The 24,787-nt window shown below is 40.8% G+C and overlaps 1 protein-coding gene across 21 annotated transcripts in view; it reads left to right on the top strand.

Annotated features, from left to right (window-relative positions):
• The window catches only part of ank1a (ankyrin 1, erythrocytic a), a 90,122-nt gene extending 73,396 nt beyond the window's left edge, over positions 1-16,726 (top strand). For 9 of the 21 annotated variants that reach the window (XM_055011589.1, XM_055011591.1, XM_023281098.3 and 6 more), the window contains 12 exons: positions 49-177; positions 281-400; positions 507-591; positions 768-842; positions 1,156-1,287; positions 1,453-1,608; positions 8,321-8,987; positions 9,180-9,525; positions 12,108-12,191; positions 12,501-12,653; positions 13,899-13,997; positions 15,746-16,726. In XM_055011589.1, coding sequence (XP_054867564.1) covers positions 49-177; positions 281-400; positions 507-591; positions 768-842; positions 1,156-1,287; positions 1,453-1,608; positions 8,321-8,987; positions 9,180-9,525; positions 12,108-12,191; positions 12,501-12,653; positions 13,899-13,970 — 2,019 coding nt within the window. In that variant the 3' untranslated portion in view covers positions 13,971-13,997; positions 15,746-16,726. The other 12 variants (XM_055011586.1, XM_055011597.1, XM_055011596.1 and 9 more) reach the window with 12 other exon arrangements.
• Positions 16,727-24,787: the final 8,061 nt, after the last annotated feature.

Genomic DNA, 24,787 nt, shown 5'->3' with positions numbered 1-24,787 from the left:
GAGCATGCTCTGTGTTTCAGCTTTGACTAATGCCTCTATGACTTGCAGGTGATGGAGGGAATGCCACTTCACCTGGAGTGTTCAGGGAATCTCGTGCCAGTTAGAAAGGCCACGCAGCAGCCTCGTTGCTTCAGCTTCCAGGCCTTCAGAGATAACCGACTTCCTGTCTCTGTTAAGGTATTAACTCCTGGATTTCTTCAGTTTCATATTCTTTGCTGCTCACTATTCCCCTGTCAGATCTATTTCCACTGTGCTCATCCTTGCTTGGCCTGTTTCTAAGGTGAGAGACAGCAGTAAAGAGCCCACCGGGTTTTTGTCTTTCCTGCGTAAGACCACAAAGTATGAGGACAGCCAACATGTGCTCTGCAACCTCAACATCACCATGCCTCCATGTATCAAGGTAAAGCTCTCGAAGTTAGCTATGAACAAGACACATACACTGTATTTAATTACAGTCACTTTCCCTGACATATGTGACTTTTAAAGTGTGTGCTTGCCACTGGTAGATTGTTGGGAGTGAAGACCGGAGGCGAACCCTGACCCCACTGGCTTTAAGAGAAAGATACAGTGCTCTAAATGAGCCAGCGATGGGTACTGAAATTATTATATCTACTTGTTTTCTTGATGAACCATTTTAAGGCAAAGTGTGATTGCATTTTTCATATTACTGTTCAATCTAGAGCATATGCAGAATCCACAAGCATCTCAGCTTCATGTTTAACAGACTCACATGTTAATGCTTCAGTTGTGTGCTCTGATCTGTGCAGCTTCGATGAGTGCCATGGAGAGGACAGAGCTGAAGATGGCTGTGATTGCAGAACAGTTGGGACTGAGCTGGGCTGGTGAGTGAACAGTGAGAATTTACTGAAACCATCCATGTTTATCTTGTGTCTGACAAGCTTGCCTAGCACGCTGCTGAGCAAACAAAGCTATAATATGGTGCCCGGCCAATGAAACTAATTATTTTCTGCTCCCCTGCCAAGATCCACAGCTATTTTACAGAGAATATTCCCTTTCCTCTGGATAGAGCTACTGAAAAACAGTGAACCATTTCAAGAAGCAGACTGTTTTTGCTACAGCAGCATGACTCATGCACTGAATGATATAAATATTTCCCTTGCTTACTTGATCTTCTTGGTTTCATTTTCTAAACAGAGTTGGCACGTGAGCTTCAGCTCAGTGTGGATGACATTAATAAGATCCGTGTGGAGAATCCAAACTCTCTGCTGGAGCAGAGCTCTGCACTGCTCAACCTTTGGGCCACCCGAGAGGGCAAGAGGGCCAAGAGTGAGTCAATGAGATTTGAGTTGGCTGCAAATTTCTCTTGTTCCCTCCTTCTCTTTGCCTCTTTAATCTAGTCTAAGTTAGATAATTGTAATTGCTGGAAATTCCTCCCCTCTTTTTCTTTATCCTCGTCTGCTGGTGTCTCTTCTTCATGTGCCTTCACTGCAGTGGAGAGCTTGTACGCAGCTCTGAAGAGCATCGACCGTATGGACATCATCAACATGCTGGAGGGCCAGCCGCCTCAGCCTACGAGACAAGGATCCCGTGATCTCAGCAGACGCCGACATAACGAGAGAGAGCACCTCTCCCCTGGTATGACCAATGGTAAGCTCCCTTCCCCAGATCCCACAATGCAGCCCCTTCCCATCATCCCTTTTGCCTTGATTCCAAGCCATTTTTCCAATAAACATACATCCCCCTTCCCTGAAGTCCCCAGAACACAAAGTGAAGTTTCCCTCTGAATTCTCTCTAATGTCTCTGTGTCTTTCTCATTTATTATTCCGTATGATACACTTACGTATGAACGCTGCCACAAACGTCAGACTTTTGCAGGATTTTACCTCAGCAACATGCAGAGGGACTCAGGACACTCCTACTGTACTGCAGACTCTGTAGAGCCTTTGGCTTTACATTTATCACTGTTTATTTACTGCGATGGAAGGTCATAGAGAAATGCAGTGAAATTTAGAGAAAATGATGATTATATGATGAATGCTGGGGGGGTCACTGGTTTCCTAGACTATCTTCAGTGGAGTACTGGTCTAGTCATTCCACACACAGGTAAATAAACTATCCTATCATGAATAGTTTATTCGTCTTTTTATTGTTTGTTAGCTAATTAAGGTGTGTTCAACCATATAGTATATGATGATATTTTAGACTCTTGTGCACCATTTAACATTTAAATGGACTATAATTTAGCATGATAATCTGTCATACATGATCAGTCCACAGATCATAAGTATAGTCTAGCAGATCTGGCCTTCTAACCAGTTGTCAGTCCTCAGTCTTTTACTCCTTTTCCTCATGGTTTCCTTCACACATGCATATCCTACATCTTATTGATTCCATTTTCACCTCTGGACTGGTGTGAGCCTCCTTTTCTTCCTGGACTGGCTTCTCCTCTCTGTATCCCGTGCAGATGATGAGTTAGTCGGAGAGGTGACAGGTCCTCTCTGTGAAAACTGGAGCAATAATCAGAGATGTAACAATGCATACAGATGTGACCATGACGGTCAAAGGGTGAAAAGGGAGACGCTCAGATCACAGCTGCAGTGAATCTGATTACCGTGTATCTGTCTTCTCTGTCTATCTGTCCGGCTACCTTCCTCCCAAAGGCTGTTCCTGCTTTGACCTGGTGGCTTCAAATATCTGGATATTGTGTCTTCGTCCTTATTTTACAGTGGTAGCAGATTTCAAGAGGCTTATGACTTTCTGGATCCAGTTTAGTAGAACTTAAAGGCACAGCAGCCACATGCAACCTGACCTTTTAGTGAAGAGTCAGTGAGTCAAATTAAAATCAAGCAAAGTAAATATAAATGTTCAAAGAAACTGCAAATAACTATGAGGCCATACACTTAGAATACCTATTGTGGTGGGCAGTGAAGGACAAAACACATACATGTATTTACAATTTCTTTATGCATTGGATTCACTTTTAAATAATATATTTCTTCATTTGTTTAACAGGTTAATTTATCTATTTATTTATTTTATATGAAAGAAAATCATAATATGCTTTTGTCCCCCCACAAGTTAGATGAGAAGATGATCTGAGTCTTATGTCAATCTGTTAACTAAGAAGCCACACTCAACAGCTAGAAAGCTTAGATTAACAGCTTAATCTAGAGACTGGAGACAGGAGCAAACAGCTATAAGGGTATATCGGGGCAGATTAACCTCCATTTAACCCCCTACCCAGGGTGGTTTATACCCTAACCCTGGTATTCTGTATACCCCTAGGGTAAATTGTGGCTTAGCCAGAAATACACTCCCGGTCCAGATAATACCTCATTGTGTTTTTCATAAATAAGTGTGTGTTTCAATGTCTGGAGTGTTTTTTCTTCCAACACTTTAATAACAAGATATAACATGATACTGCAATGTAAAAGATCAACACTAAATGTTCAAAAAACTATTAATAATTTCTTTTTGTCTATTTCACAATCAGAGGTATCACTTTTTGTGCAATATTATTGGTTAATCATATCAAAGTTATCCACAATACAGTGCTGTAGCCTGTTTTTTCCATAACATAACAGACCTACAATGGAAAAAAAATGAAAATTCATCCACAATTTATTGAGAAAACGATTTTCCACCTCCAAAAATGTAATTTTTTAAAAATAATCATCAGAATTTTTCAAAGTTTCTATATAAAAAGTCAACATTCTGTCATACTGGGCGGACAGAATACTTAGCTGTATAATATGGGTCTATGTGAACATATTATTTTGACTTGTGACAATACAAATGGGTTTTAATTGAAGGGTAAATTACTTTTGGATGTGGAAGTCCAACACCACGATATCATAATTAAACTAAGGCAAAAGTTTAAGAATAGTGTAAAGTAGTTAGAGTTGTGTGATATTGTGTTTTAATTTAGTTAGAATCCAGATAGCTTTGAATTTGTATATGAGAGCCACTGAACTTGAGAGCTAAAAGTCAGATTACTGTCAGACAGGAGGCAAGAAAACTGAAGCAGTTTGTTGGCTGCATTATATTTGATAATTTAAGGACAGCTTGTTTGTATGAAGCTGAATAGGAGGGTATGAAACAGCCTAGCCCATATAATACCCAGGGTATATTCTGGACTAGGCTAGAATATACCCAGACTACAAAACAGGCCAGCCTACTTTAAAAGTGGGTATATTTTGTCCTGTTACGCCAGCTTTGTTCTGCCTCTATTTTTGGTCAAGTGTGCGAGCTAAATTTTCTACAAGTTTCTTGGCAACAAGTTACCGTGCCAAGAAAGTAACTCCTGCAAAACCACAGCTTGTCATTTTAAACTAACAAGGTATAACCTTGAACTTTAGAGGTAGTTGTAGTAGAAGTAGATTAATGTTCAGACAGCCAGGCTAATTTTTCCCCTCTGTTTCCAGTCTTTATGCTAAGCTAAGCTAACTGGCTGCTTGCAGTAGCTTCATATTTACAACAGAAACATGAGAGTGGTTTCATTCTTCTCATCTAATGCTTGGCAATGGAAGGAAACATATGTACATCCAAAAAGTCAGGTTCGCTCGTCCGTGCAAAAGAATCCTGTTTCTCATTAGTAGTGTTTTTACAGAAAAAAAAACTTTCCTTTTCATCTGTAGGATTTTAATTATCCATTTTCCCTCATAGTTCTTGTGCACCTCTACTGTAGGTAAGCAAACTTCTGCGGTTTGTTCAAGATAAATTCCAGGTCAGAAAATATACAAAATACAGTAGATGAAAATACAGTAAGATATCTTCTTTCAGACTTTTTAAAGGGGGCATTTAAATTCTGTCTGCCTGTCATTGCATGAGGAGTATTCTCTTTAGGGTTAATGTTGGTGCACTGAATGTCCTATTGGGAGCCCTGTTTTCATTCCCTGTGAATCTGTCCCTCTCTATGTGTTTCTCTGGACATGTCATCTGCAGCCTAGCCGCCCTACTCTTCCTCCTTCTCACTCCTCTCCGAACTCTGACCTCATGCCGACCTCATGTTGACCTCTGACCCATATCTTTAGCTTTTTTTGTTTGTTTGTTTTGTTTTGTTTTTTGCGACTAGTGCATTTTTTATTTTTATTTTTTAACTCTTGAAAACCCCACCTTTTTAAATGTCCGCTCTGTGACAGATACCCCTCACACAGACTGTGTACTCAGCACCCACTGGGAGGGGGGAGGTGACCCTCACTCTCTCTCACTGTTTCTGTCTGTGTTCATCACCCTATTTTATATTCCTCTATTTCTCTCTTGCTGCCCTTCTCTCTTTCCCCCCCTACTCTTTTCCTGTCCCTTCTTTCCCTGCCCTCCTGCATGTCGGCATGTGCACAAGACTCTCATTGCTCGTCTCCCTCTGTGTTTGCATGGACACAATGGGACGAGGAGCAGCAGTAACATTGGCATGCTGGAGATAAGGCTTCAGACACTGCATTAAAGCTGTTTGACCAACAGACGTGTCTCTGCATGGCATGCGTACTGAGAATGATCCTACAGTCTGTCTCTGTTACTCCTCAGTGATCTGTCCTAATGGGGGTTAAAAAAAGGCCACAGACCTTTTTTGTGAACTGTGACTCGTGTCTGCTCTGTTCATGTATGAATGCTGTGGTTGTTTTGTGTGATTCCACATAAACTGTCCATCTTATTTTGTGTGAAATATATGTTTTTATTGACTCTGTGAGTGGCGTATGAGGGTCAATCTGAACTTGTCCCTCCTTATTGTAAATGTGCTTATTGTTTACTGTGACCTGTCAAGTCAGTCTGTGTGTGTGTGTGTATCAGTGTGAGCGTCTTCATGTGTGTTTTAATTTGTAAAATATAAGTGTTTTGTGGTTTCCATATACATATTTGCCCAGTGTGTTTGGGCAAAAAGAGTGTTATATATTTTTTATGTGTGCTTCACTGCCTTGTTTTTTCTGTGTTTTTTCTGTGTTTCAGTCAGAGGGTGGGTCAAGAAGTCACATTTTTCATAGTTCACACTCAACATTCATCGGTTTTTTAGTGTTTAATAGATATATTTCTTTTACTATCATGCCCAAATCTACTGACATGGAGAGAGGACTGGCAAATTCATGGCAATCAAAAATTCTCACCTCATATTTTGTATTGTTTCACCAAAAACAGACTCACAGCATTTAATCATGGCTTCAGGATCGAATATACGGGATATTTCAAAAGCATATCACCAAATATATATTCCCAGTATATGGCTGATCTTGCACTAAGAAATGTGTCCAGATACTAGTGAAGTCATTGTTTTTTGTCCAGAATATACTTGTCTTTTCTGAATTAGATATTCACATCATTGAATATATTCATACAGAAGTTAAATGTTGCCACAGTCATGACCCGCATTTTCATCGGCAGCGAATCTATAGAATAGTGAACAGGCAAAAGGCAGATAATTTAGTTTCAGTGGAATTAGGAAAGCACTGAAATGAGATTTTAATGATATTATTATAGCTTTAACTGTTCTTTCTTCTGGTGATGTAAGTCAGATTTAAACTGTCAGTATAACGACAGATATAAAGCAACATTTAAACTTAAACAAAATGCCATTTGGGCTTTTGTGACTGAGACCCTTACACTTTTAAAGTATCTGACAAAGCAGAGACCTCAGTATATTCAAAGATACAAATGAACACCAATTTTAAACTTGTACAGTAATACATCAATACAATAAAATTCAATAGCAATTGCTGTTTGTATAGCTTGTTTTTTCTTTGTTTCTTTTTTAGCACAAATCTTCATAAGACCAAGCACTAAAAGACTGTATGTATTTCTCATTCATAGTTTCTACAGACAACCGGCAGCAGTTTGGAAGGTGAAAGAGAAAGTAGGACAAGGGGTTTATTTTGCTGCTTGGTGTCTCAAATGTCCCCTGCACTCTCAGCAGTAGTCTGCTGCCAGCCATGAATCAAGTTACACCCTTTGCCCTGCACAGTTTTCGCATCACTATACTGTATACAGTCAGTCTCTCTCTACCACTCTGTCTCATATGCATACACATGACCATGCATTAAGGAAACTGTCTCCTCTTCTTGCTATTATCTACATACTGTATGCTCTGCACTGCATCTCCAGTTTCATCCTCTGGATAATATACCTCTTAGCAATATGTTATCATCATACTGTCAGTCACACTTTGCTTCACCTGCATTTACATTCATCAAAATGTTCACATAAATGATTCACTTAGGTCAGGGTCATTTTCAGAATAATTCATTTGGAGGGTTACAGACATATTTGTATATCTGTAGGCTAAAAGTGCACTCTTTGTTGTCTTCAACTGGGTTTTTCTTTCTTTTTGAGTGTACTGTTATCTCAATAAAACAAAAAACAAAAATCCTCCCTGATGTTGTGACATTGCGCTCTATCGTGCCAGGTCTGGTTTTACAAGGAAAAAATAAGGTTATCAGTGGTGTTCAAGTACCAGCTGTAGGAGTGACCTGAGTCCACAGCACATTGCCAGTGTGCAGTTTTACTCACTGACAAAATTGCATTTAACAAATAGAACTAATGAAAAGTTTTGTTTGAGGCAGCAACTGTGTGGCTTTCACAGCAGAAGACAAATTGATGTCTGCTTTAATTGTGTTTGCATAAATAATACCAATACAGTAAGTTCTATGTTTATATAGCCGTGGTATATTGAATGCATTACAATAAATGTATGTGTCAGTGAGAGAGGAAGCAGCAGTGTGGAGTGAGCTGACGTGTGTGTGTGTGTGTGTGTGTGTGTGTGTGTGTGTGTGTGTGTGCGCACTCGAATGTGAGAAGAAAATGAGATTGCCTGCGTGCATGCAATCCAGCCTGACAACAACATTAACCTGCCTGTTTCTGAGTGGGTTTGAAAGCATGCTTATCTGAGTGTGAGTGTATGTGCGTGTCAGTATGAAGACAGAGAGTGTGTGTCCCTGCTGGACAGGTGTCAGTAATCCCTCTCCGTCTCCCTGCAGGTGGCAGCCAGCAGAGCAGCATCAGTCACTGCTGGGTTCGAACCTCAGTCTCAGTCTTTCGGTCCGTCTGGCTGTGTCTGCTGCTGCTGCCGCTGCTGCTCTCACCGTCAGCGCTGGCTGATTGAGCTTGACAACCCCTCTTTTAAAAGCTGCCCTTGCTCTCTTGTCCTAAGCTCCTTGCACCTTTATTCTAGCTCCTATTGTCTTGGCCCTCCCCCTCTCTCCCCCCACACCACACCTTTCCCATTTGTCCCTTCAGCCTCCTCTACTCCTCCCCTAGATGCCCAGCTCCTGGGCAGGGGCACTTACCCCCTCCCAGGGTCCCGATGCTGTGGGGGTGAGGTGGGGAGCGAGGCGGGGGGCCGGGTGTCAGTGTGCCTCTCTCTGTCCCGCTCCAGGTTATGGGCTCGCGCAGGAAGAGCTTCTCTCGCCGGCCTCCATGCAGTACAGCCTGCCCTCCCCGTTGGGTGCTGAGCCTTACTGGCAGGAGGTCTCCAGTCTGGACTGTGCACCCATTGCCACCACAGAAGAAGACACCCTGATGGAGATGTCTGATGTGCAGGTGTGGCCCTCAGGCAACAGTCCCTCCTTGGTGCCTGTGGAGGACTCCTCGCTGGAGTGCAGCAATGCTGATGATTCGGAAGGTCTGCTGGGGCTGCCATACGGAAGTCTGGGTCGGCCGGCCAGTCAGGCCAGTGCAGCCAGCGGAGGGGGTGTTGTGCTGAGTGGCTCCATTGAGCTACCCGAAGACGATTCAGAGATGGGCGTAGACTCGCTCAGCACGACCACGCCAGCCTCACTTGGGGGCACCATCGCTGGGATCAATCTTAACGGGCTGAACAATGGTCAGGGGTCAGAGGCAAGTTCAGAGGCATCAGCAGTCACGGGCACGACTGGTGGTGGCGGAGCTGGAGGAGAAGGAGGAGGAGGAGGGGGAGGAGGAGGAGGAGAAGGCGGGACGGGCTCAGAGGAAGGGCTTTCTCTTGTTGCAGGACAGCAAAGAGTGTATGCTCGATTGAGTGAGTCACCTGGTCTGAGCTGTGTTGCAGATCGGAATGGAGACAGGTGAGTCTGACCTCTGTTCACCTCTCAGGTGCTGCAAAGTAACAGCAAAACAATAAATCCCATTTTACTTGCATGCCAGTGAAAGTAGAGAAGATGATCACTGACGGACTATGAAAGCTGTTTGACTGTTTTTGCAGTAAGACTGCATAGTGCACGTACCACCTCCTCACTGATGCACTGATTTCCTTTCAGGTCAGGTAATGGTGGAAATGGAGGTGGTGGAGGCTCTTTCCTTTCCTACCTGCAGGAACAGACAGGTCCAGGGTGGATCCCTGTCACTGACCCTACTCAGACCTGGGTGGGCAACCAGCCTAAGCCCAGGCAGGCCATGGAGACCATGATGTCATCAGTGCGTAATGCTGTGGACGACCAATCCCGCGTGTCCCAGGAGGCCTTGCTTCAGCCTGTGAGGGACATGGGGCATTCTGAGATCTTGCGGGGGCATTTCAGAGGTACCCAGCCATTTGAGAAGGGTTTGGGCTTTCCACACCGGGTACCAGAGCTGAGGGCCTGGGACGACGTACGCCTGAAGGGTCAGGTGAGTCAGCCTCTGGGAAGCACGAATGTCCATACAACATGTTGTGGCTGTTTATCCAATATCTGAGATATATCAAAACATATCATCCTTACAACCACATCACAAGCACAGCTTAAAGCCACTGTGATATCTTTACCTGGGTATTAAGTCAATTTCATTCAATCCACTGTATTTTTCAGGGCACAGGTAAAGCAAAAGCTGCTGAGCCCAACTGCTTTTCAGTAGGACAATAAGATTCACCTAACAAGTTTAAATGCTGAGGTTAAGACCGTACAGTGTGTATATACAGTGTGCCTGAGTAACTTCAATATTAAATGTTAAAACCTTACAAAAGTATATGAAGTACAACTTTAACTGACTGTAATAAATATTCAGAGTAAGACCCAAAAGTGTTCAATTAATTTGATTCAACGAATTCAACCTGCATTTGCAGAAAAATATTGCAAAGAACAGTGAGTTAAAGCTCACAGTCCAACTGCTGCCAGTATTCTTAATTTCTTTGGCAGATATGATGCAGTACAGCAGATTCACCACCATGCTGATCAAACACAAGCAGAAAACTGGCACACTTTGTCATTTGTTAGAGTTTCTCCCAGAAATCATACCTTGAAATCAGAATTCACTTTCGAATCAGCAATATGTTATGCAGATAGATCCTAGAATCACACAGCAAACATAAACACACAACCACAAACACACACATAGTCTACGGCCCAAGATGGGCACAAACAGCATGTCTCGCCAAAATTAGAAAGCGTCTCACTCTCTCACTCATGTTACATGATCCCCCACCCCAGTCATTCCCACATGGTCACTTTCTGGCACAACACAGACGCATCACACTGTAAAGGACAATCTCAGCCACAAAATTGTGTGAGAGCAAAAATAGAGTGCTGCGTTTAGGGCCGTTGTGGGCTTCATACTGTACGTGGCTCATATGGGTGATTAAAGAGCCCAAGCAGGCTCTGTTTGGAGGCGGTGTGTGCTGCATAATTAAATCTGCATAGTGTTTTTGAAGAAGCGTGCCTACTAGACTGTATGGATCTTGAGGAACTGCAAATATTTTGTAGCTACAGTAGTAAATATGAGAGGGAAGTTTCTCAGTGTACGTACCACAGCACACAGAGCCACACTGGAGTAGCTGGAGGTATTTAAAGCCCACAGATCACATGATCAGAAAATGGGAGAGGTGGGAACAGAAGCCACCCAAGGTTGGATTTGATGTCTTTGACTGGGGACTCCTGACCTGACGGGTGGAAGGAGAAGGAACAGAGAGCAGGGGAAACGGGGCCCACTGCCCAGCTAATGGAGGACGGACATGAACTGAAACGCCAGTTTGACTGAACCAGTTACAAAAGACAAAAGACTGCAGCTGTTAACTTCTGTCTTTGCTGGGAGAAAACACTGCAGCGACAGAAACGGAAGTGACTGAAGGTCTGAGGGACTGAAGCTGCAGTCGTGCATTGGCTTGTGCAGACTGTGCTGACTTGCTGGGGAACAACGTGGGGCAATGTGGGCCCTGGTGACCGAGCTCCTCTTCAGCTTCGTGCTGCTGGCTTTCCTGGTGATCAGCTGCCAGAATGTCCTCCACATAGCCAGTGGCTCGGTGAGGTCTGTGCTCACCTACATACACACTCAGCTCGACCATGAGCTTGGGGAGGTCGAGGGAGTAGCTGACGAAGAGGAGAACGTCACCACCAGAGTGGTCCGCCGCAGAGTCATTCTAAAGGTACAAAAAGAGGAGCAGAGGGTAGTCGAGAGCAGATTTGGACAGAGGATTTCCTGATATTGCTTGCTGATCAGCTGCCACGTAGGAGTGATACACGATAGGTTTGTGGTAATAAGGGTAAACGATTGGACAGGCTTACTGCATTTGAGTGGAGTCAGCATGATAAGAGTGGCAATGAGGATTAACCAAGGATGCTGTGGATATAAAGACATTTGCATATATGTTGGGCAATAACAAAGCTATGAGTCAAATCTATAGCATGACAGCAATTAATTCTCCAATAATTTTAATTGGTGAAAATACCATCAAATTATTTTGAGAATGTGGCTAAATTTATCACCTGCTGTTATGGATGTAAATAGATTGTCTTCAGCTCAAAAGATTTGGATTCCAGTTCTATAAAAAACACAGGCTCTCTGGCATTTAGTTCCTACTGTATATCCAACTCTCTCAATACCAAAACACTTGAGCTGTAAAAGTTAGGAGTTTTATTTAGTCCTGCTTGGCTTGATTGTCCTGCTGCAGGAATTTCTTTGAACCTATAAATAGCTGTGTAGACGCGCTGCAGATTATTAGAGGGTTTAACAGTATTGTCATGAGCCTCATGAAATGTAATTTAAAGTGTTGCTAAGACACATTGGTGAGAACAGTGGATCCCTGTGAACTGTGGATTTAGTCACTCCAACAAACAAGCCTCTAACCCCTCACCCATCTGTCGCTCATCTGCTTCTCTGTGTTTCCAGTTAATGGGGGGATTCATGGCATACAAGTAATTGCACTGCAGTGACAGCTCCTCTAATTAGGTCCACAGTTCAAGAAGGACGTCTGGGTACAAATGTTTGTCTTTCTGCAGGGCGATGAGGTTGAAGACCTTCCTGGGGAGCAAGTAAGCGAGGAGCAGTTCACGGATGAACATGGAAACATTGTCACAAAAAAGGTCAGCCATTTTTAAATGTGTTTAAATTGTATTTTTTTTAAACAGGAGTAGATTTGTTGTTTTCCTGACACCAAACTCACTCAACATCTCCCCTCAGAATGATTATTTACTAATAATCATGACAAAGTTTTTCATCTTTTATGCCGTCACATTATGGATAAATTTGTTATTATTTTTTTTTTAAAGACAGTGAGTTATTTCTCCATTTATTCATATATCACCAGCTCAGTCTTTTCACCACCTTCTCCACCACCTTATCTACCACTTTCTCCCACCCTCCTGTGTTGTGTATATGTGTCTATGTGATAGATTGTGCGTAAGGTGGTGCGCAGAGGGAAGGGTTCAGGTGAGGAGGGGGTTCAGGAGGTGAGCGTGGAGAGTTCTCTGCTGGACGCCAACGAGCTGGAGGGTGATGCTGAGCAGTTCATGAGCTACGCCATCTTGGGTCGGGACAGCAGCAAGGTGGGCTTCTGATCTGCAGGCAGCTCTGTCTCACCTGAGGCTCCCGTTGTTAGCTTTAGGTTGCTCAGGGAGCCCTTAGAGCCGAAATGGACTGAATTATATCAGGGTTTACATCCGAACACCATCTCACGAGGCCCTGTTTGATTTAAATAGTAGCTAGTTATAGTGAATCGGGGACACTGTGCTGCAGCAGGCTTGAAATTCTCACCTCATCATGGATTCTCTGACAGTCCTTATGTAGCTTAACCTGCATGAACACAGTCTGTGGTCTTATGAATTTTTAAAGCCCTGTTTCATTGTGTTTCAGACAGAAGATAGAGGGACGGCTGTTTGGTTAATTGCCTGATTGTTGACTTTCTGTAACATTAATCTCCTGTCTAATGTTTATCCTCTGCATGTATGAGGAACAGCTGAGTCCACTCTGCTCTGCTGCTGGTCACAATCCATCACTCATTCAGGGTTTCATCATTTCAGTCGTCACTAAGCCACACCCACAGTTCACGTATTTGTTTCTTGCACATTAATGACTGACTGAACTGATTGTGGTTCCTTGCAGTGGGTCTATTTTCCATCCTCTCCCCATCGGTTATCTCACTCTTGTGTCTTTTTGCCTTCATTAAAGTTTGTAGTCCTTCAATTGTGACTGTGTGCCTTATCACTCAAATCAACACAAGTCTCTGAGTCAGAGTGGGGTCAGATAATATTTAAAGTCATTGAACGGGTGTACATAAAAAAAATTTACCTTGATTGTGCGAAATATCTTGAAATTGGTGTTTTGTCTTATGTGGCTTTACCTCCATCCATTTGGAGCTTTAAAACGTTGTTAAAAATGTCTTTGTGAATACTATTTGACACTACTCTGAACTGCAATTATGGTGTCTTATCTGTCTTTCCAACTGCCAGCCATCACTTCTGTCCTTGCTCGACTGTTTATACATAATTTCTTTCTTTTTCCTCTCTCCTCACTTATTTGTCTCTCACATTTCTGTTACATCTCCCATGTTGTTTTCCCTGTTTGTTTGTCCTCTCGCTCTCCTTGTGGTACTGTTTGCTTCCTCTGCGGGTCTATTTCTGTTTTTCTTTTCTCATATTTCTCTGCCTCTGTCCCTTTCTCCTTTATTTACTTTCCCCTTACTAATATTCCCTCACCCTCTCATTCTGCTCCTGTCATCCCACCTCTTCTCGATCCTCGCACCTCTTCTGCCGTCAACCCTCCCTTCCTTCCCTCCCTCCCCCCCGATGTAGCCCGATACTGTGGATGTGAAGAAAGGTGCTCAGATAGTGAAATGTGCCAGTCTGCGGAGAGTTAAGCAGTGAGGCAGACTGAGTGCTGCGTCCCCGCAGGTACGGGACTGACCCACAGTGCCTCTTCTGACCTGTGGGCTAGACCATTTAATCCAGTCTCTCTGGATTAAATGCATCTGAATGTACCTTTAATTCAATACTAATGATATGTAACGTGATGCTGGCACAGCAAAAGTGAATCTTCAGTTTAACTAATGGTTAAAATATAAATGACACAAAAAATATAGAAAAAAATGTATGGCTGCCATATTTCAACTTTCTTTTGTCTAGAAAGTACAAAAAAATTAATAAATTAATCACCAGGAAGTCCTAGGTCATGACAAATGCTGCCAAATCTTTCTAGTATAGAACTGATTTGGATACTTTCAGTTAGTTTTAATACAGTTTATACAGGGTAGAAAGACATATCCTTAGAAACCTGAGGTGAATGCTGCAGTAATTTTCTTTTTGACTCTTGTGCTTCACACAAAACATACTAGCGCTGCAGCCTGAACAAATAATAGAAATCACAGCGGCTTGCCTCCTGGCAAATGCTTTATCATGTTCACATTTGAGTATGGACTTATATTTGTGAATAACTACATGTAACGGACAATATTTTTTTTTGCTTAAACAAATTAGTCTTAGAATTTTTCTACAATATATAATTTATCTTAAAGCAGTAAGATATATCTGTGCTTCTCATGTACACTCAAAAATGGAACACAAATATAACGCCATGGGTTTGATGTAAATAGAAAAATAATTTTTATTGAAATAAATTCTATCAGTTCAGTTGTTTTCTTGTTCATGCATGTTGTGAGAGGCTGTAAAAAGGTTGGCACAACGTGTGCTCAGCAAAGCAAAGTTCCAAGAAGGATCCCATGAAATGACAGCTCTCAAGGTCAAAGCTGCAAGGCCAGTTGTCTAGAGAATTGGAGTGTGTGTGTGTGTGTGTGTGTGTGTGTGTGTGTGTGTGTGTGTGTGTGTGTGTGTGTGTGTGTGTGTGTGTGTGTGTGTGTGTGTGTGTGTGTGTGTGTGTGTGTGTGTGTGTGTGTGTGCGTGTGGGTGTGTGTGACAGAGAGAGAGAGACTTGCCCTTTCTAACGCAAAGGCCATGACATTCCTGAGATTACTGATATTTCAAGTGACTCACAGTTGAATGTTAAACCACTTTTGCCAACCATTTTTGCTTAAACGCTTTTGCAGAACTAATGTGTTGTAGAGTGACACAATGCATGATTTGAAAAGAAGAAAGAGACAACTCTAATGAAGGAAACATAGAGGGTCTGCACTAGGTTTAGAGCAGTAATGTTAGACAAAATCAGGAGCTCTTCAAGGATAGGGTAAGTATTGGTAGTTAATACCTTCTTAGTGGAAGCCCTTTGTTCTGATTGGCAGTCCAAAAATTGATGTTAAATATAAAAAGCTTTTATTAATACATGAATAGACAGAGTGAAAATGTGATGGTTTCTCCACCTACTGCTGTATATTTAAAATCAGAGTGCCTTGGACATTCTTTAGACTGCTGACCAGCACTAAGGACTTCCATTAATAAGAAATGAGACATTCATTATTTTTTCATCTTAAAAGAAAGGAGCAATTTGGGTGATATATGAAGATCAGTTGAAGGGAATTTCAAAAAAAGAGGTCATTTTACAGATAGTACTGAGCAGTTTGAACATCTCCTACTCAAAAATACTGACATCTGCATTGACTTGTTCCTGCCTGCATGCCACCTGTTCTGTGCAGTATTGAGACAAATGTGTTTCTTGTCCTAAATCATCACATCCCCCCTTTTCTCCACAGAGTTCTCCGCAGGATTCGACCCCTTCACCAAAACCATCCTACATGGACACATGACCAGCAGCAGCTGACAGGAGGAAGACCACACATTAAAAAAGGCAGACCAATGGAAACAAACGGCAACAGACACCGACTCAATGACAACCACAGTGGCTATGCCGACTATCAGCACGCACCAGAAGATAAAGGATACGGATTTACTTGTAGTTTTTATTACCTTTTTTTTTTTTTTTTTAAAGAAACCGTTGGGAAAAAAACATCTACTACTAGGCTAGAAGCATGATTTCGTATAAAACAACAAAAAAACAAACACCGACAAAAAAAAAAACAAAACAAAAAACTAGCAACCAAAACGTGCTTCCTGTTATCTGTATCAGCATGAGTGACTGCTGCCGCATGGCCTGTCTTTAACTACAAATACTGAGGGAATATAGGGGTGGGTAAAAGGGGAGGGATGGGGAGGAGACACGTCTGTGTGGGACAGGCATGCAGTGTAGGCTTTGGTCGACCACTGGCCCATTTTCTAAACCAACGGGGAAATGTTTATCAGTCAAACGTAAGAAAAAGACAGACTAAAATACTGAGAATTACAACATCTCTAGGCAACAGGTTATTCCCCCTTCTCCATGCCACACTCCTCCAGCTAAGAGCATCACAAACTAGTTTTAAAACCTGTCCCAGTGCTCTCTAAGTCCAGTAAAGCTACTATTATTACCCAAGGATATCAGTGTTGTACATAATGTATGCACTAAAATGCTCTCTACGTGACTGTGTGTTACGTGTGTTGTTTATGTTATAAGATCCCTATGCGATGCCACTGATGCTGCTGTTTCAGGTACATAAGAAATTCCTCCCTGTTTTCCTGGTTTGGTTCATTTTGGTCAGAAGCTATATATTATTCTATATATCTTGAGATCTTTGTGGGTACAAGAACATACAAATGTTGTGTCGCTCTGCCTGTTTTAAACGTTGGATTTATGTGTGTCCGGTTGTTTGTTTCTTTGTGCTTTTCACGTGCTCTCATCATTTGCTTTTGACATGTCAAACTGCAGAGGGAAGACACACTGTAAGTCATTTATTGTGCCGTGGGGGTGTTTTGAGCTTTGGGAAGCAGGTTTTTTCTGCAGCGAACCTGCCTCCCCAACCTTCTCTCAGAGTGGTTTGCCTTGGTGAGAGGTTGACAATGAGATATTTGGCAGAGTGACAGATTATCACGAGAGATCGACCTACTCTTCCATCCCTCTGCTCCACCTGTTTCTCGTGCTGTATCCTCATGAGGTTTGTGTTAATAAGATGTCTCCCTTGGCCCTCAATCTTTCCCTCATCACCCAGCCTCCTCCTCCTCACCTCTGCAGTCAGCCTCTCAGAGTAGATGTAGCAGTCCTGTCCACCTCCAGCAAGGGGAACAGGATCCCACCTTCAGCTTGTAGCTGTGTCTGTTTGACCTCATCATGCAGTAAATGAAACCACCACACGAGGTGCACTTATCGACCATCTCACCACCACCACCACCACCACCAGAAGATGTCACTTGCTGAGGGTAAAGTAGCTGAAATGCTGGTAATAATGTAGCACTGGTTTGACTGGGTTAAAGATGAAGTTGGAGAAAGGAAAGTGTCGTGTCAAGGGTCGAGGATGTGTTGAGCTTTGATGTTTGTCTCCTTGGTGGATCTTAGGAGTGTAGCAAAGACAGTCGGTCACCAATCACTGTGATGAGAAACTGTAATACTGACCCGTAACTGTGAGCCTGACCCTTCCTGAAGCATGTCTCTTGTTTCACTCCTTTTCTTTAGCGTCGTTTTTTTCATGACTTACTGTCTTAATTGTTCTTTAGACGAAGCAATAACTGCTTACGAAAGGAAAGGATTGTTTGTGTGTGTGTGTGCGTGTGTGTGTGTGCATGTGTGTGTGCAAGTGTGTGTGTGTGTATGTGTGAGACAGAAGAGGGAGGATTTTAGGATCATAGTTTATGTCATTGCTAAGCGTGGGCTTTCAATCACAGCTTTAGACTCCTCCTCACTCTACTCAGAAATGATGTCAGTACATAAGTATCCCACATTTTTTCACTTTGCCTCTCTAGAATAGTAAATTTTTAGTATTTTGGTATGACTTCGTACCGGCCATCTCATCTGCAAAGTGCCCACTGTTTGTTTTTTTGTTACTCATCTGGGAATGTAGGTGTGTTCAGCCAGTTTTTAAACCTTAATGACATTCATATGCACCTTGGAAGAAATCCTGCTGTATGTGTGCGTGTGCGTGTGTGTGTGTGTGTGTGTGTGGATGTGAAAGAGATTTTAATATTCAGTCCTGGATATTGGGACATGTCAAAGTTGTGATAATATCACAGAAAGTAATATTGCAAATGGAACAAAGAGTATATGTGTAATTCTAAATCACATATTTTTTAAAGTTGATTTACCTCAATACGCGTGCCATCTCACATTATATCAATTACCTACATGCATTTCTTTCAAATGTTGCGTCAGACATTGAATGCTTTATTATAGAAAATATGTAAGTCACAAAACCGTTGCAATAAGCACCCATCAATAAGTGTTTAGTATGGCTTCACAGCCAGAGATGATGAATGTAAAGTCTTGCTATACTGTGAGTCTTGTTATGAAGTAGTCATCTGTGTTGGCTCTGTACTTCAGTAGGTAGTAGGGTGTTCACACTGTTGTTTCAACTCAGTATCTGCTGTTGATTATAATACATATGACTTCATTCACATTTCATCACAAACATATATAGAGGAGAGTTTTAACGAGCGAAGCCTCATATTGGTTTTTGACTTTTTAACTAATATCCCTTCATCAGATATTCTTTGTTTTATTATCTTGCTTGATAACCACTAAAAGTTAGATGTCAATAAAAGCTACACAGCAGTGTGAGCAGTACCCTTTCCAGTGTAACATATGGTTTGCTCTTTATGGGCTCATATTATGGTATGCTTGGGCCATTTATAAATCCACTGCTGATGTCAGGGTTAGAGCAAGAGGGGATCTGATGAAAAAATAATAAGAGGAAGCACTTTGATGTCAGACGGAATTATGGGGACGCTTGGTGGCTTCGATGGCTAGTCTTTCAAGATGACAAGCATTTTTCCTCAACACAGCCCACCCCTGATCTTTTTCTGCCCTCTAACCAAATATGAGACTGAGCCGATTCTCCGGCTTCCACATGGTGACAGTTTGGACATGTTTAGAAAGAAGTCCAACTAAGTGCAAGCAGACGGAGCTGTGGTTACATCTGAAAACCGAACACTGGAGAGTCCTGCACTGAGGGACTACTGAGATGATGCCATGCACCAAGTTCATGCAAAAATATTAACTGTTGCAAAAACTAGAGAACACATGTATATTCCTTTAGAATGGATTGAAGACATTATTAACGCAATAGCATATTACTCAATACTAAGGAATGCAACTGCGCACATGCACAGAAAATGTTTTTAACATAAAAGGCTATATATATATATGAAATATATGAAAATATATATAAATATATATATTTACTTAGAATGCTATGCACCCTTACTTGTCAACTGGGATTCTAGTTATGTTATGGATGTACTTTTAGCATCATACAGCTGTAGCTACCAAGAGACTGTTGAGTTCTGGGTAATGCCTGCAACCTGGGGATAAATAGGGGTCTTGTGGGTATTTTAACTTGTTTTGTTTGCTTTTTTATTGTTATGGAGAGTCAAACATGGATTTAAAATATACATGTAAAAGCCTTTTAATCCAATCAAATCCGAGGACATCTATTGACAATTTACTCTGTACACCAGCTCAACATTTACAAAATTAATAAAGAAATGAAATGTCTTTGTGTATAGTGTGTATGCTTTTGTGTGAGGCGCTTCATCCATATGCACCCAACTGCTGATGATCACCACAAGTCAAATGTTATAAATATACGGAATGGCAGCCATCCTGCTCCTGTGCATACTCCTGAGAATCATATGGATAGTAATTTATCTATTTTTAGTTTGTATTAAATTGATACAGCTCTACAAAACCAGCAGGTGTTGCATGTGGTTTCCTGCAGTGAAATCAAACTAGTGGTAGTACCCAGATCAAATTTATATGATGGTATGAACATACTGAACATGCGCATGCAAAAAAAAAAGATGTTTCGCCATGTGAAATGTATTTACCAACAACTTGCTAACCTGGATCACTACCTGTAGATAGTGATGGTCCTCTGATACCCGAGGCTTCGACACATGCGTTGTAGCTGATGAAGCAAACGTATCGAGCCACTGTGCCGAGGCGTGGTTTGGTCACGTGACTCGTGACGTTTGAATCACTTCAGTGACGTTTGAAGCACTCAACTGCTTCGAATCACCTGATTGGTTCGGTTTGTTATGTGAATCACTCAGCGGGATCGAGTGTTCCGGGATAGGAGATCCCTATTTAGTGTTGTTCATTTGAATTGTTTTTCGCAGAATAGATTGTTTTTTTTGCTGTTGTTTTTGCTTTGAGAGTTAGTAGTATGTCAGATTTTGTATTTCGTAGAGAATAGATAGATAGATAGATAGATAGATAGATAGATAGATAGATAGATAGATAGATAGATAGATAGATAGATAGATAGATAGATTATATATATATATAGATTTTATATATATATATATATATATATATATATATATATATATATATATATATATATATATATATATATATTCCCAACTCACCACCCCCATGCCACAACACCTGGCACAGAACCTTGTCAGGTGCTTAGCTGACAGACTACAAACCAAAGAAAAGAACAGTTCACTGACTGTTGCTACACTTGTGGCTCTGCAGTACAAAACTTTTGGATTCACCAATCAGAGTGGCAGCCAGTGTGAAAGAATGTTTAATAACAGAATGCACAACAATTAACATAAAGAATGCCAAGCAGCAGTCATCTACGTCACAAGCACCACCACAGCCTCGTCCTCCACCACCAGCAGCACCTGGTATTCTTTTTCTCTTCTGAATAGGGAATGACTGATATTTCTGGTGATGATGATGATGATCTTCAATATTTTTCAGTTCAACTGTGAAGCCTATTAGACGAAGATGCAAGCAGAGCCTGGCAAATGCAAAGCGCCACAACGAATGCAATTGTAGAAAGAACGGCAGACCCACTGGCTTACTGGGCAACCCACAAAACTGTTTACCCAAACTTGTACAATGGAGCCAAACATTTCCTGTGTACCTCAGCCTCATCTGTGCTGTGTGAACACGTTTTTTTTTCTAAGGCTGGGGAGATAGTGAGTAAAAGAAGGAACTGCTTGAGTCCCAAACAATGTTCCCTGTAATTTTTCCTGAGTGTGAGCAAACACACAAACTCCCTGAGCGTTCCTTGGACCACTGTGACCAACATCAGACGTGTGCACTGTGGTCACACCAGCATCACATCCATTCAAGTTACATGGTTCATTAAAAGAATCAAATTACAGCATTTACATTTCTGTTAAAACACTTTGTCAACAGGAGCCAGTTGAAGGCTGCAGTGATTTTAGTGACACTACAATGTATAAGAGTGAAGTTATTGAATATTTGTCTCTCTTTACTGTTGCAGTGGTTTTGCAAATTGCAGACGGACCCTGTTCACTCCATAGACACCAATGTTATTCCTGTAGCTTGAAAGACAGCTACTTTTGATAAAACTGGGCTTGTAGCACATTGTCTGCCTTGCAACAATGGGAAAGAGGCACCGTTTATGTTTTGACAACCTATATCTCACGAGTTATTGATGCTGGAAGTCCGAATCTGTGAATATCTTTCCAACTTTACTGAACTTGGGGTCACTACCACCTAAGGAGTGATATATTTAATTCTGAAAAAAGCATTTAGCCATACTTAAAGCTTTAAGTGCTTTATTAACACGGAACTAAACATTTTGTATTGTTTTATTATCACAGGTTCTGTCTGAAAAGAGGTGGCATCATTTTAAACAGTGAAATCAAACTAACAAAATGTAATGACCAACCAGTGAGTAATACTGGATTCTGCAAAAACATAAACAACGTTTTAAAAAAAAAAATCTAAATCTTATCTTAACACAGTTAATGTATTAACTTATTTTTGTGTGTATGCATGTATTTATTGACTTATTTAGTACTGTTAACATATCAGAGTTCTGAGTGAATTTTTCTTAAGATAGGCAAAGGCCATTTATTGATTACATATAGGCTCTTAAATGTTTATTAAAAACTGAAAAGCATTAAAAAAAAAAAACAACTTAGGCATTTATTGAGTCACTAAAATACTGTAGAGTACAGACCACATCAGCATGATTATAAGCATCCTCTGGTAAATTAACAACCAGATACTGATGTCTCTCACCATATGGACTTCAGGAGATGACTGGGGGATGATAAACTGTGACCTACTGGTTGGGTTCTCTCTGTTCTCATGTTTCTTACATGTTTGTCCCTGACAGCCGGGTCCTAATGTTTTTTGAGCAACACACCATACTATGACGTTTTTACAATGATGGTTCTACTATGGAACCAGTTTGACATGTTCAGGTGTTCTTTGTGTGAAAACTCAGAGATTTCAGGGATCAGAAGGTGGTTTTCAACTTTCTTTGTTAACTTTCTGCTTCAACTTTAAATTAAATTTCCTTCACTAAGCCAGCCCTCTGGACTTCCAGTAAGCTGTGTTCCTATTGGCTGTCCAGGTGGCTGCTTGCTGTTATCAGGAACACCTGAGCAGCTCAGTGTCTTCCTGCTTTATTTAGCTGCAGACAAACATTTCCTCTGCTTCCTTCACCAGTGAACCGGGTTTGGCTCTGTTGCTTTAGTTTGCTCTTTAGGCGTTGGCTTGCAGCTTCCAGCAGTAAAATTGTCTTTAATGTGTTTCTTGGTGTGTTTTAGGGCTTTGTACTGGATAGTTGTCTTGGTAAATGTGGTTCTTTAGCCACAGTTAGCACATGGTGCTAATGTGAGCAGTGATTAGTGGATTTGGTGCAGCTGAGTTGTGTCTTTATCTTGGCTGTAGTGAGTCTTTAGAGGTTTTTGATCAGACACATTCTGTATTCTTGTTTGAGAACCAGCGTTGGTTGTCCAGAAGGTAAGAGTTCCTGTCCTGATTCTCTGTTCTCAGAGGTTCTCTGGTAGGCTGCAGGAAACTTAAGCGTTTGGGTTGTGCTAGTTTGGTTTTTGTACGGTTTCATTTGGACGACTATCTTGAGGCCCCTCCATGTGGTTTAGTGAGGTTTTCTGCAACAGTTCTACAAAGCAACCTGCAGCAGAAGAGACTTTGAGAGTTTTTAGGAAGTTCTGGAGACCAGACTTTAGAGCAGCAGAAACATTTGTCAGCAGTTTGAGCAGGAGAAGGTGAGCTTCAGAGTAGAAATGAGGAGAAGGAAACCTTCTTGACCCGTGCGGTGAGGTCCTGTACCAAGAGTTTGAGCAGGTTGTGAAGAGTCTGTAGTTCTTTGGTCTGAAAGCACAAGAAGAGTCGACTCATTAAAGGAGAAAACAGGAGATATTGTTGGTTCTTCTGTCGCTCTGCAGTTTCCTTAAACTGAATATCAAGTTTATATTTTAAATGATTTACCATGTGAGCCCAAGAAGACTTCAATAAACTCCCTCCATCCCCTGGACACAACACATTTTATTACCATGTTAAATGTTTTTTTTTTTTTTAACGTTTTTGAGTTTTAATCATAGTTTTTTCTCTTTGCTTGTTTAGTTTTGTCATCTGTGTAAAAGGTGCTAAACAAAAAAGTTGAATTGATAAACTGAATAATTGACTAACTCATGATTGTGACAACAGAAGTATTTTCATTGTTATTTAAGGGTTTATTTCATTTTTAAGGTTGGGGTTAAAATCTTGACAGAAAAAGAAGATTAAAGAAATAAACTACATAACAAAAAGCAATTAAATCAAACAAAAAAAATACAATAAAACTTTAAAAAATTTTTATTATTAAAAAGATTTAAGAAATTTAAGATGTAATTTTCTAATTAAACATTTAATTTTTTAATTAAATGTTTTTGTCTTTTTAAGGGTTTAATAATCTGATTAAATGTTTTGCATTTTTAAAAATGTTTAACATTCTTCTTGTTTAATTGTATTTTTTAAATGTTTAATGATGGAAAATACTTTATCTGTAATTTCTAATATTTGTCTTTTAAAAATTTTGTTTAATTTCATAATGACATGTATTGTACCTTGTCGAATGATCTCATTCAATATTTTTGTCTGTTTAATAGAGTTAAACATTAAATTACATTAAATTATATTAAACAGACAAAATATTGAATGAGATCATTCGACAAGGTACAATACATGTCATTATGAAATTAAACAAAATTTTTAAAAGACAAATATTAGAAATTACAGATAAAGTATTTTCCATCATTAAACATTTAAAAAATACAATTAAACAAGAAGAATGTTAAACATTTTTAAAAATGCAAAACATTTAATCAGATTATTAGACCCTTAAAAAGACAAAACATGGGTGCACATATAGCTCAATGGGTTAAGCGGGTGACCCATGTACAGGAGCTGGTCCCTGACGCAGCGTCCCGGGTTCGAGTCCCCTTAGTGGCCCTTTGCTGCAAGTCTTCCCCCAACTCTTCTCCCCTGTTTCCTGTCTGTCCTCACTACATCTATCCAAAAAAGACAAAACATTTAATTTAAAAATTAAATGTTTGATTAGAAAATTATATCTTAAAGACAATAAAAGTTCAAATAGGAATTACACTGAAAATACAATGAAGGATTTAAAAAGAAAATTAAACATTAAAAGGTGGTAAAACATTTAAAAAGAAAAACCTTAAAGATTTAATCAAAACATTAACAGACTGTCTGAAGGTTCAAACTAACAGAGAACTACTCAAGAACTTTTAAGATTTCAGTCATCAGACTGTGTGAAGGTTCAAACTAACAGAGAACTACTCAGGAACTTAGAAGATATCAGTCCTTGGACTGTGTGAAAGTTCAATCTAACAGAGAACTACTGTGGGACTTAGAAAATTTCAGCCCTCAGACTGTGTGAAAGCTCAGGTCCTGAGGACTCGGGAGGTGTGGA

Source organism: Amphiprion ocellaris, chromosome 6, assembly GCF_022539595.1.
Source record: "Amphiprion ocellaris isolate individual 3 ecotype Okinawa chromosome 6, ASM2253959v1, whole genome shotgun sequence".
Classification (NCBI taxonomy): Eukaryota; Metazoa; Chordata; class Actinopteri; family Pomacentridae; genus Amphiprion; species Amphiprion ocellaris.
Note: the sequence above shows the minus strand (reverse complement) of the source record. Positions and strands in the feature narration are given on the sequence as shown.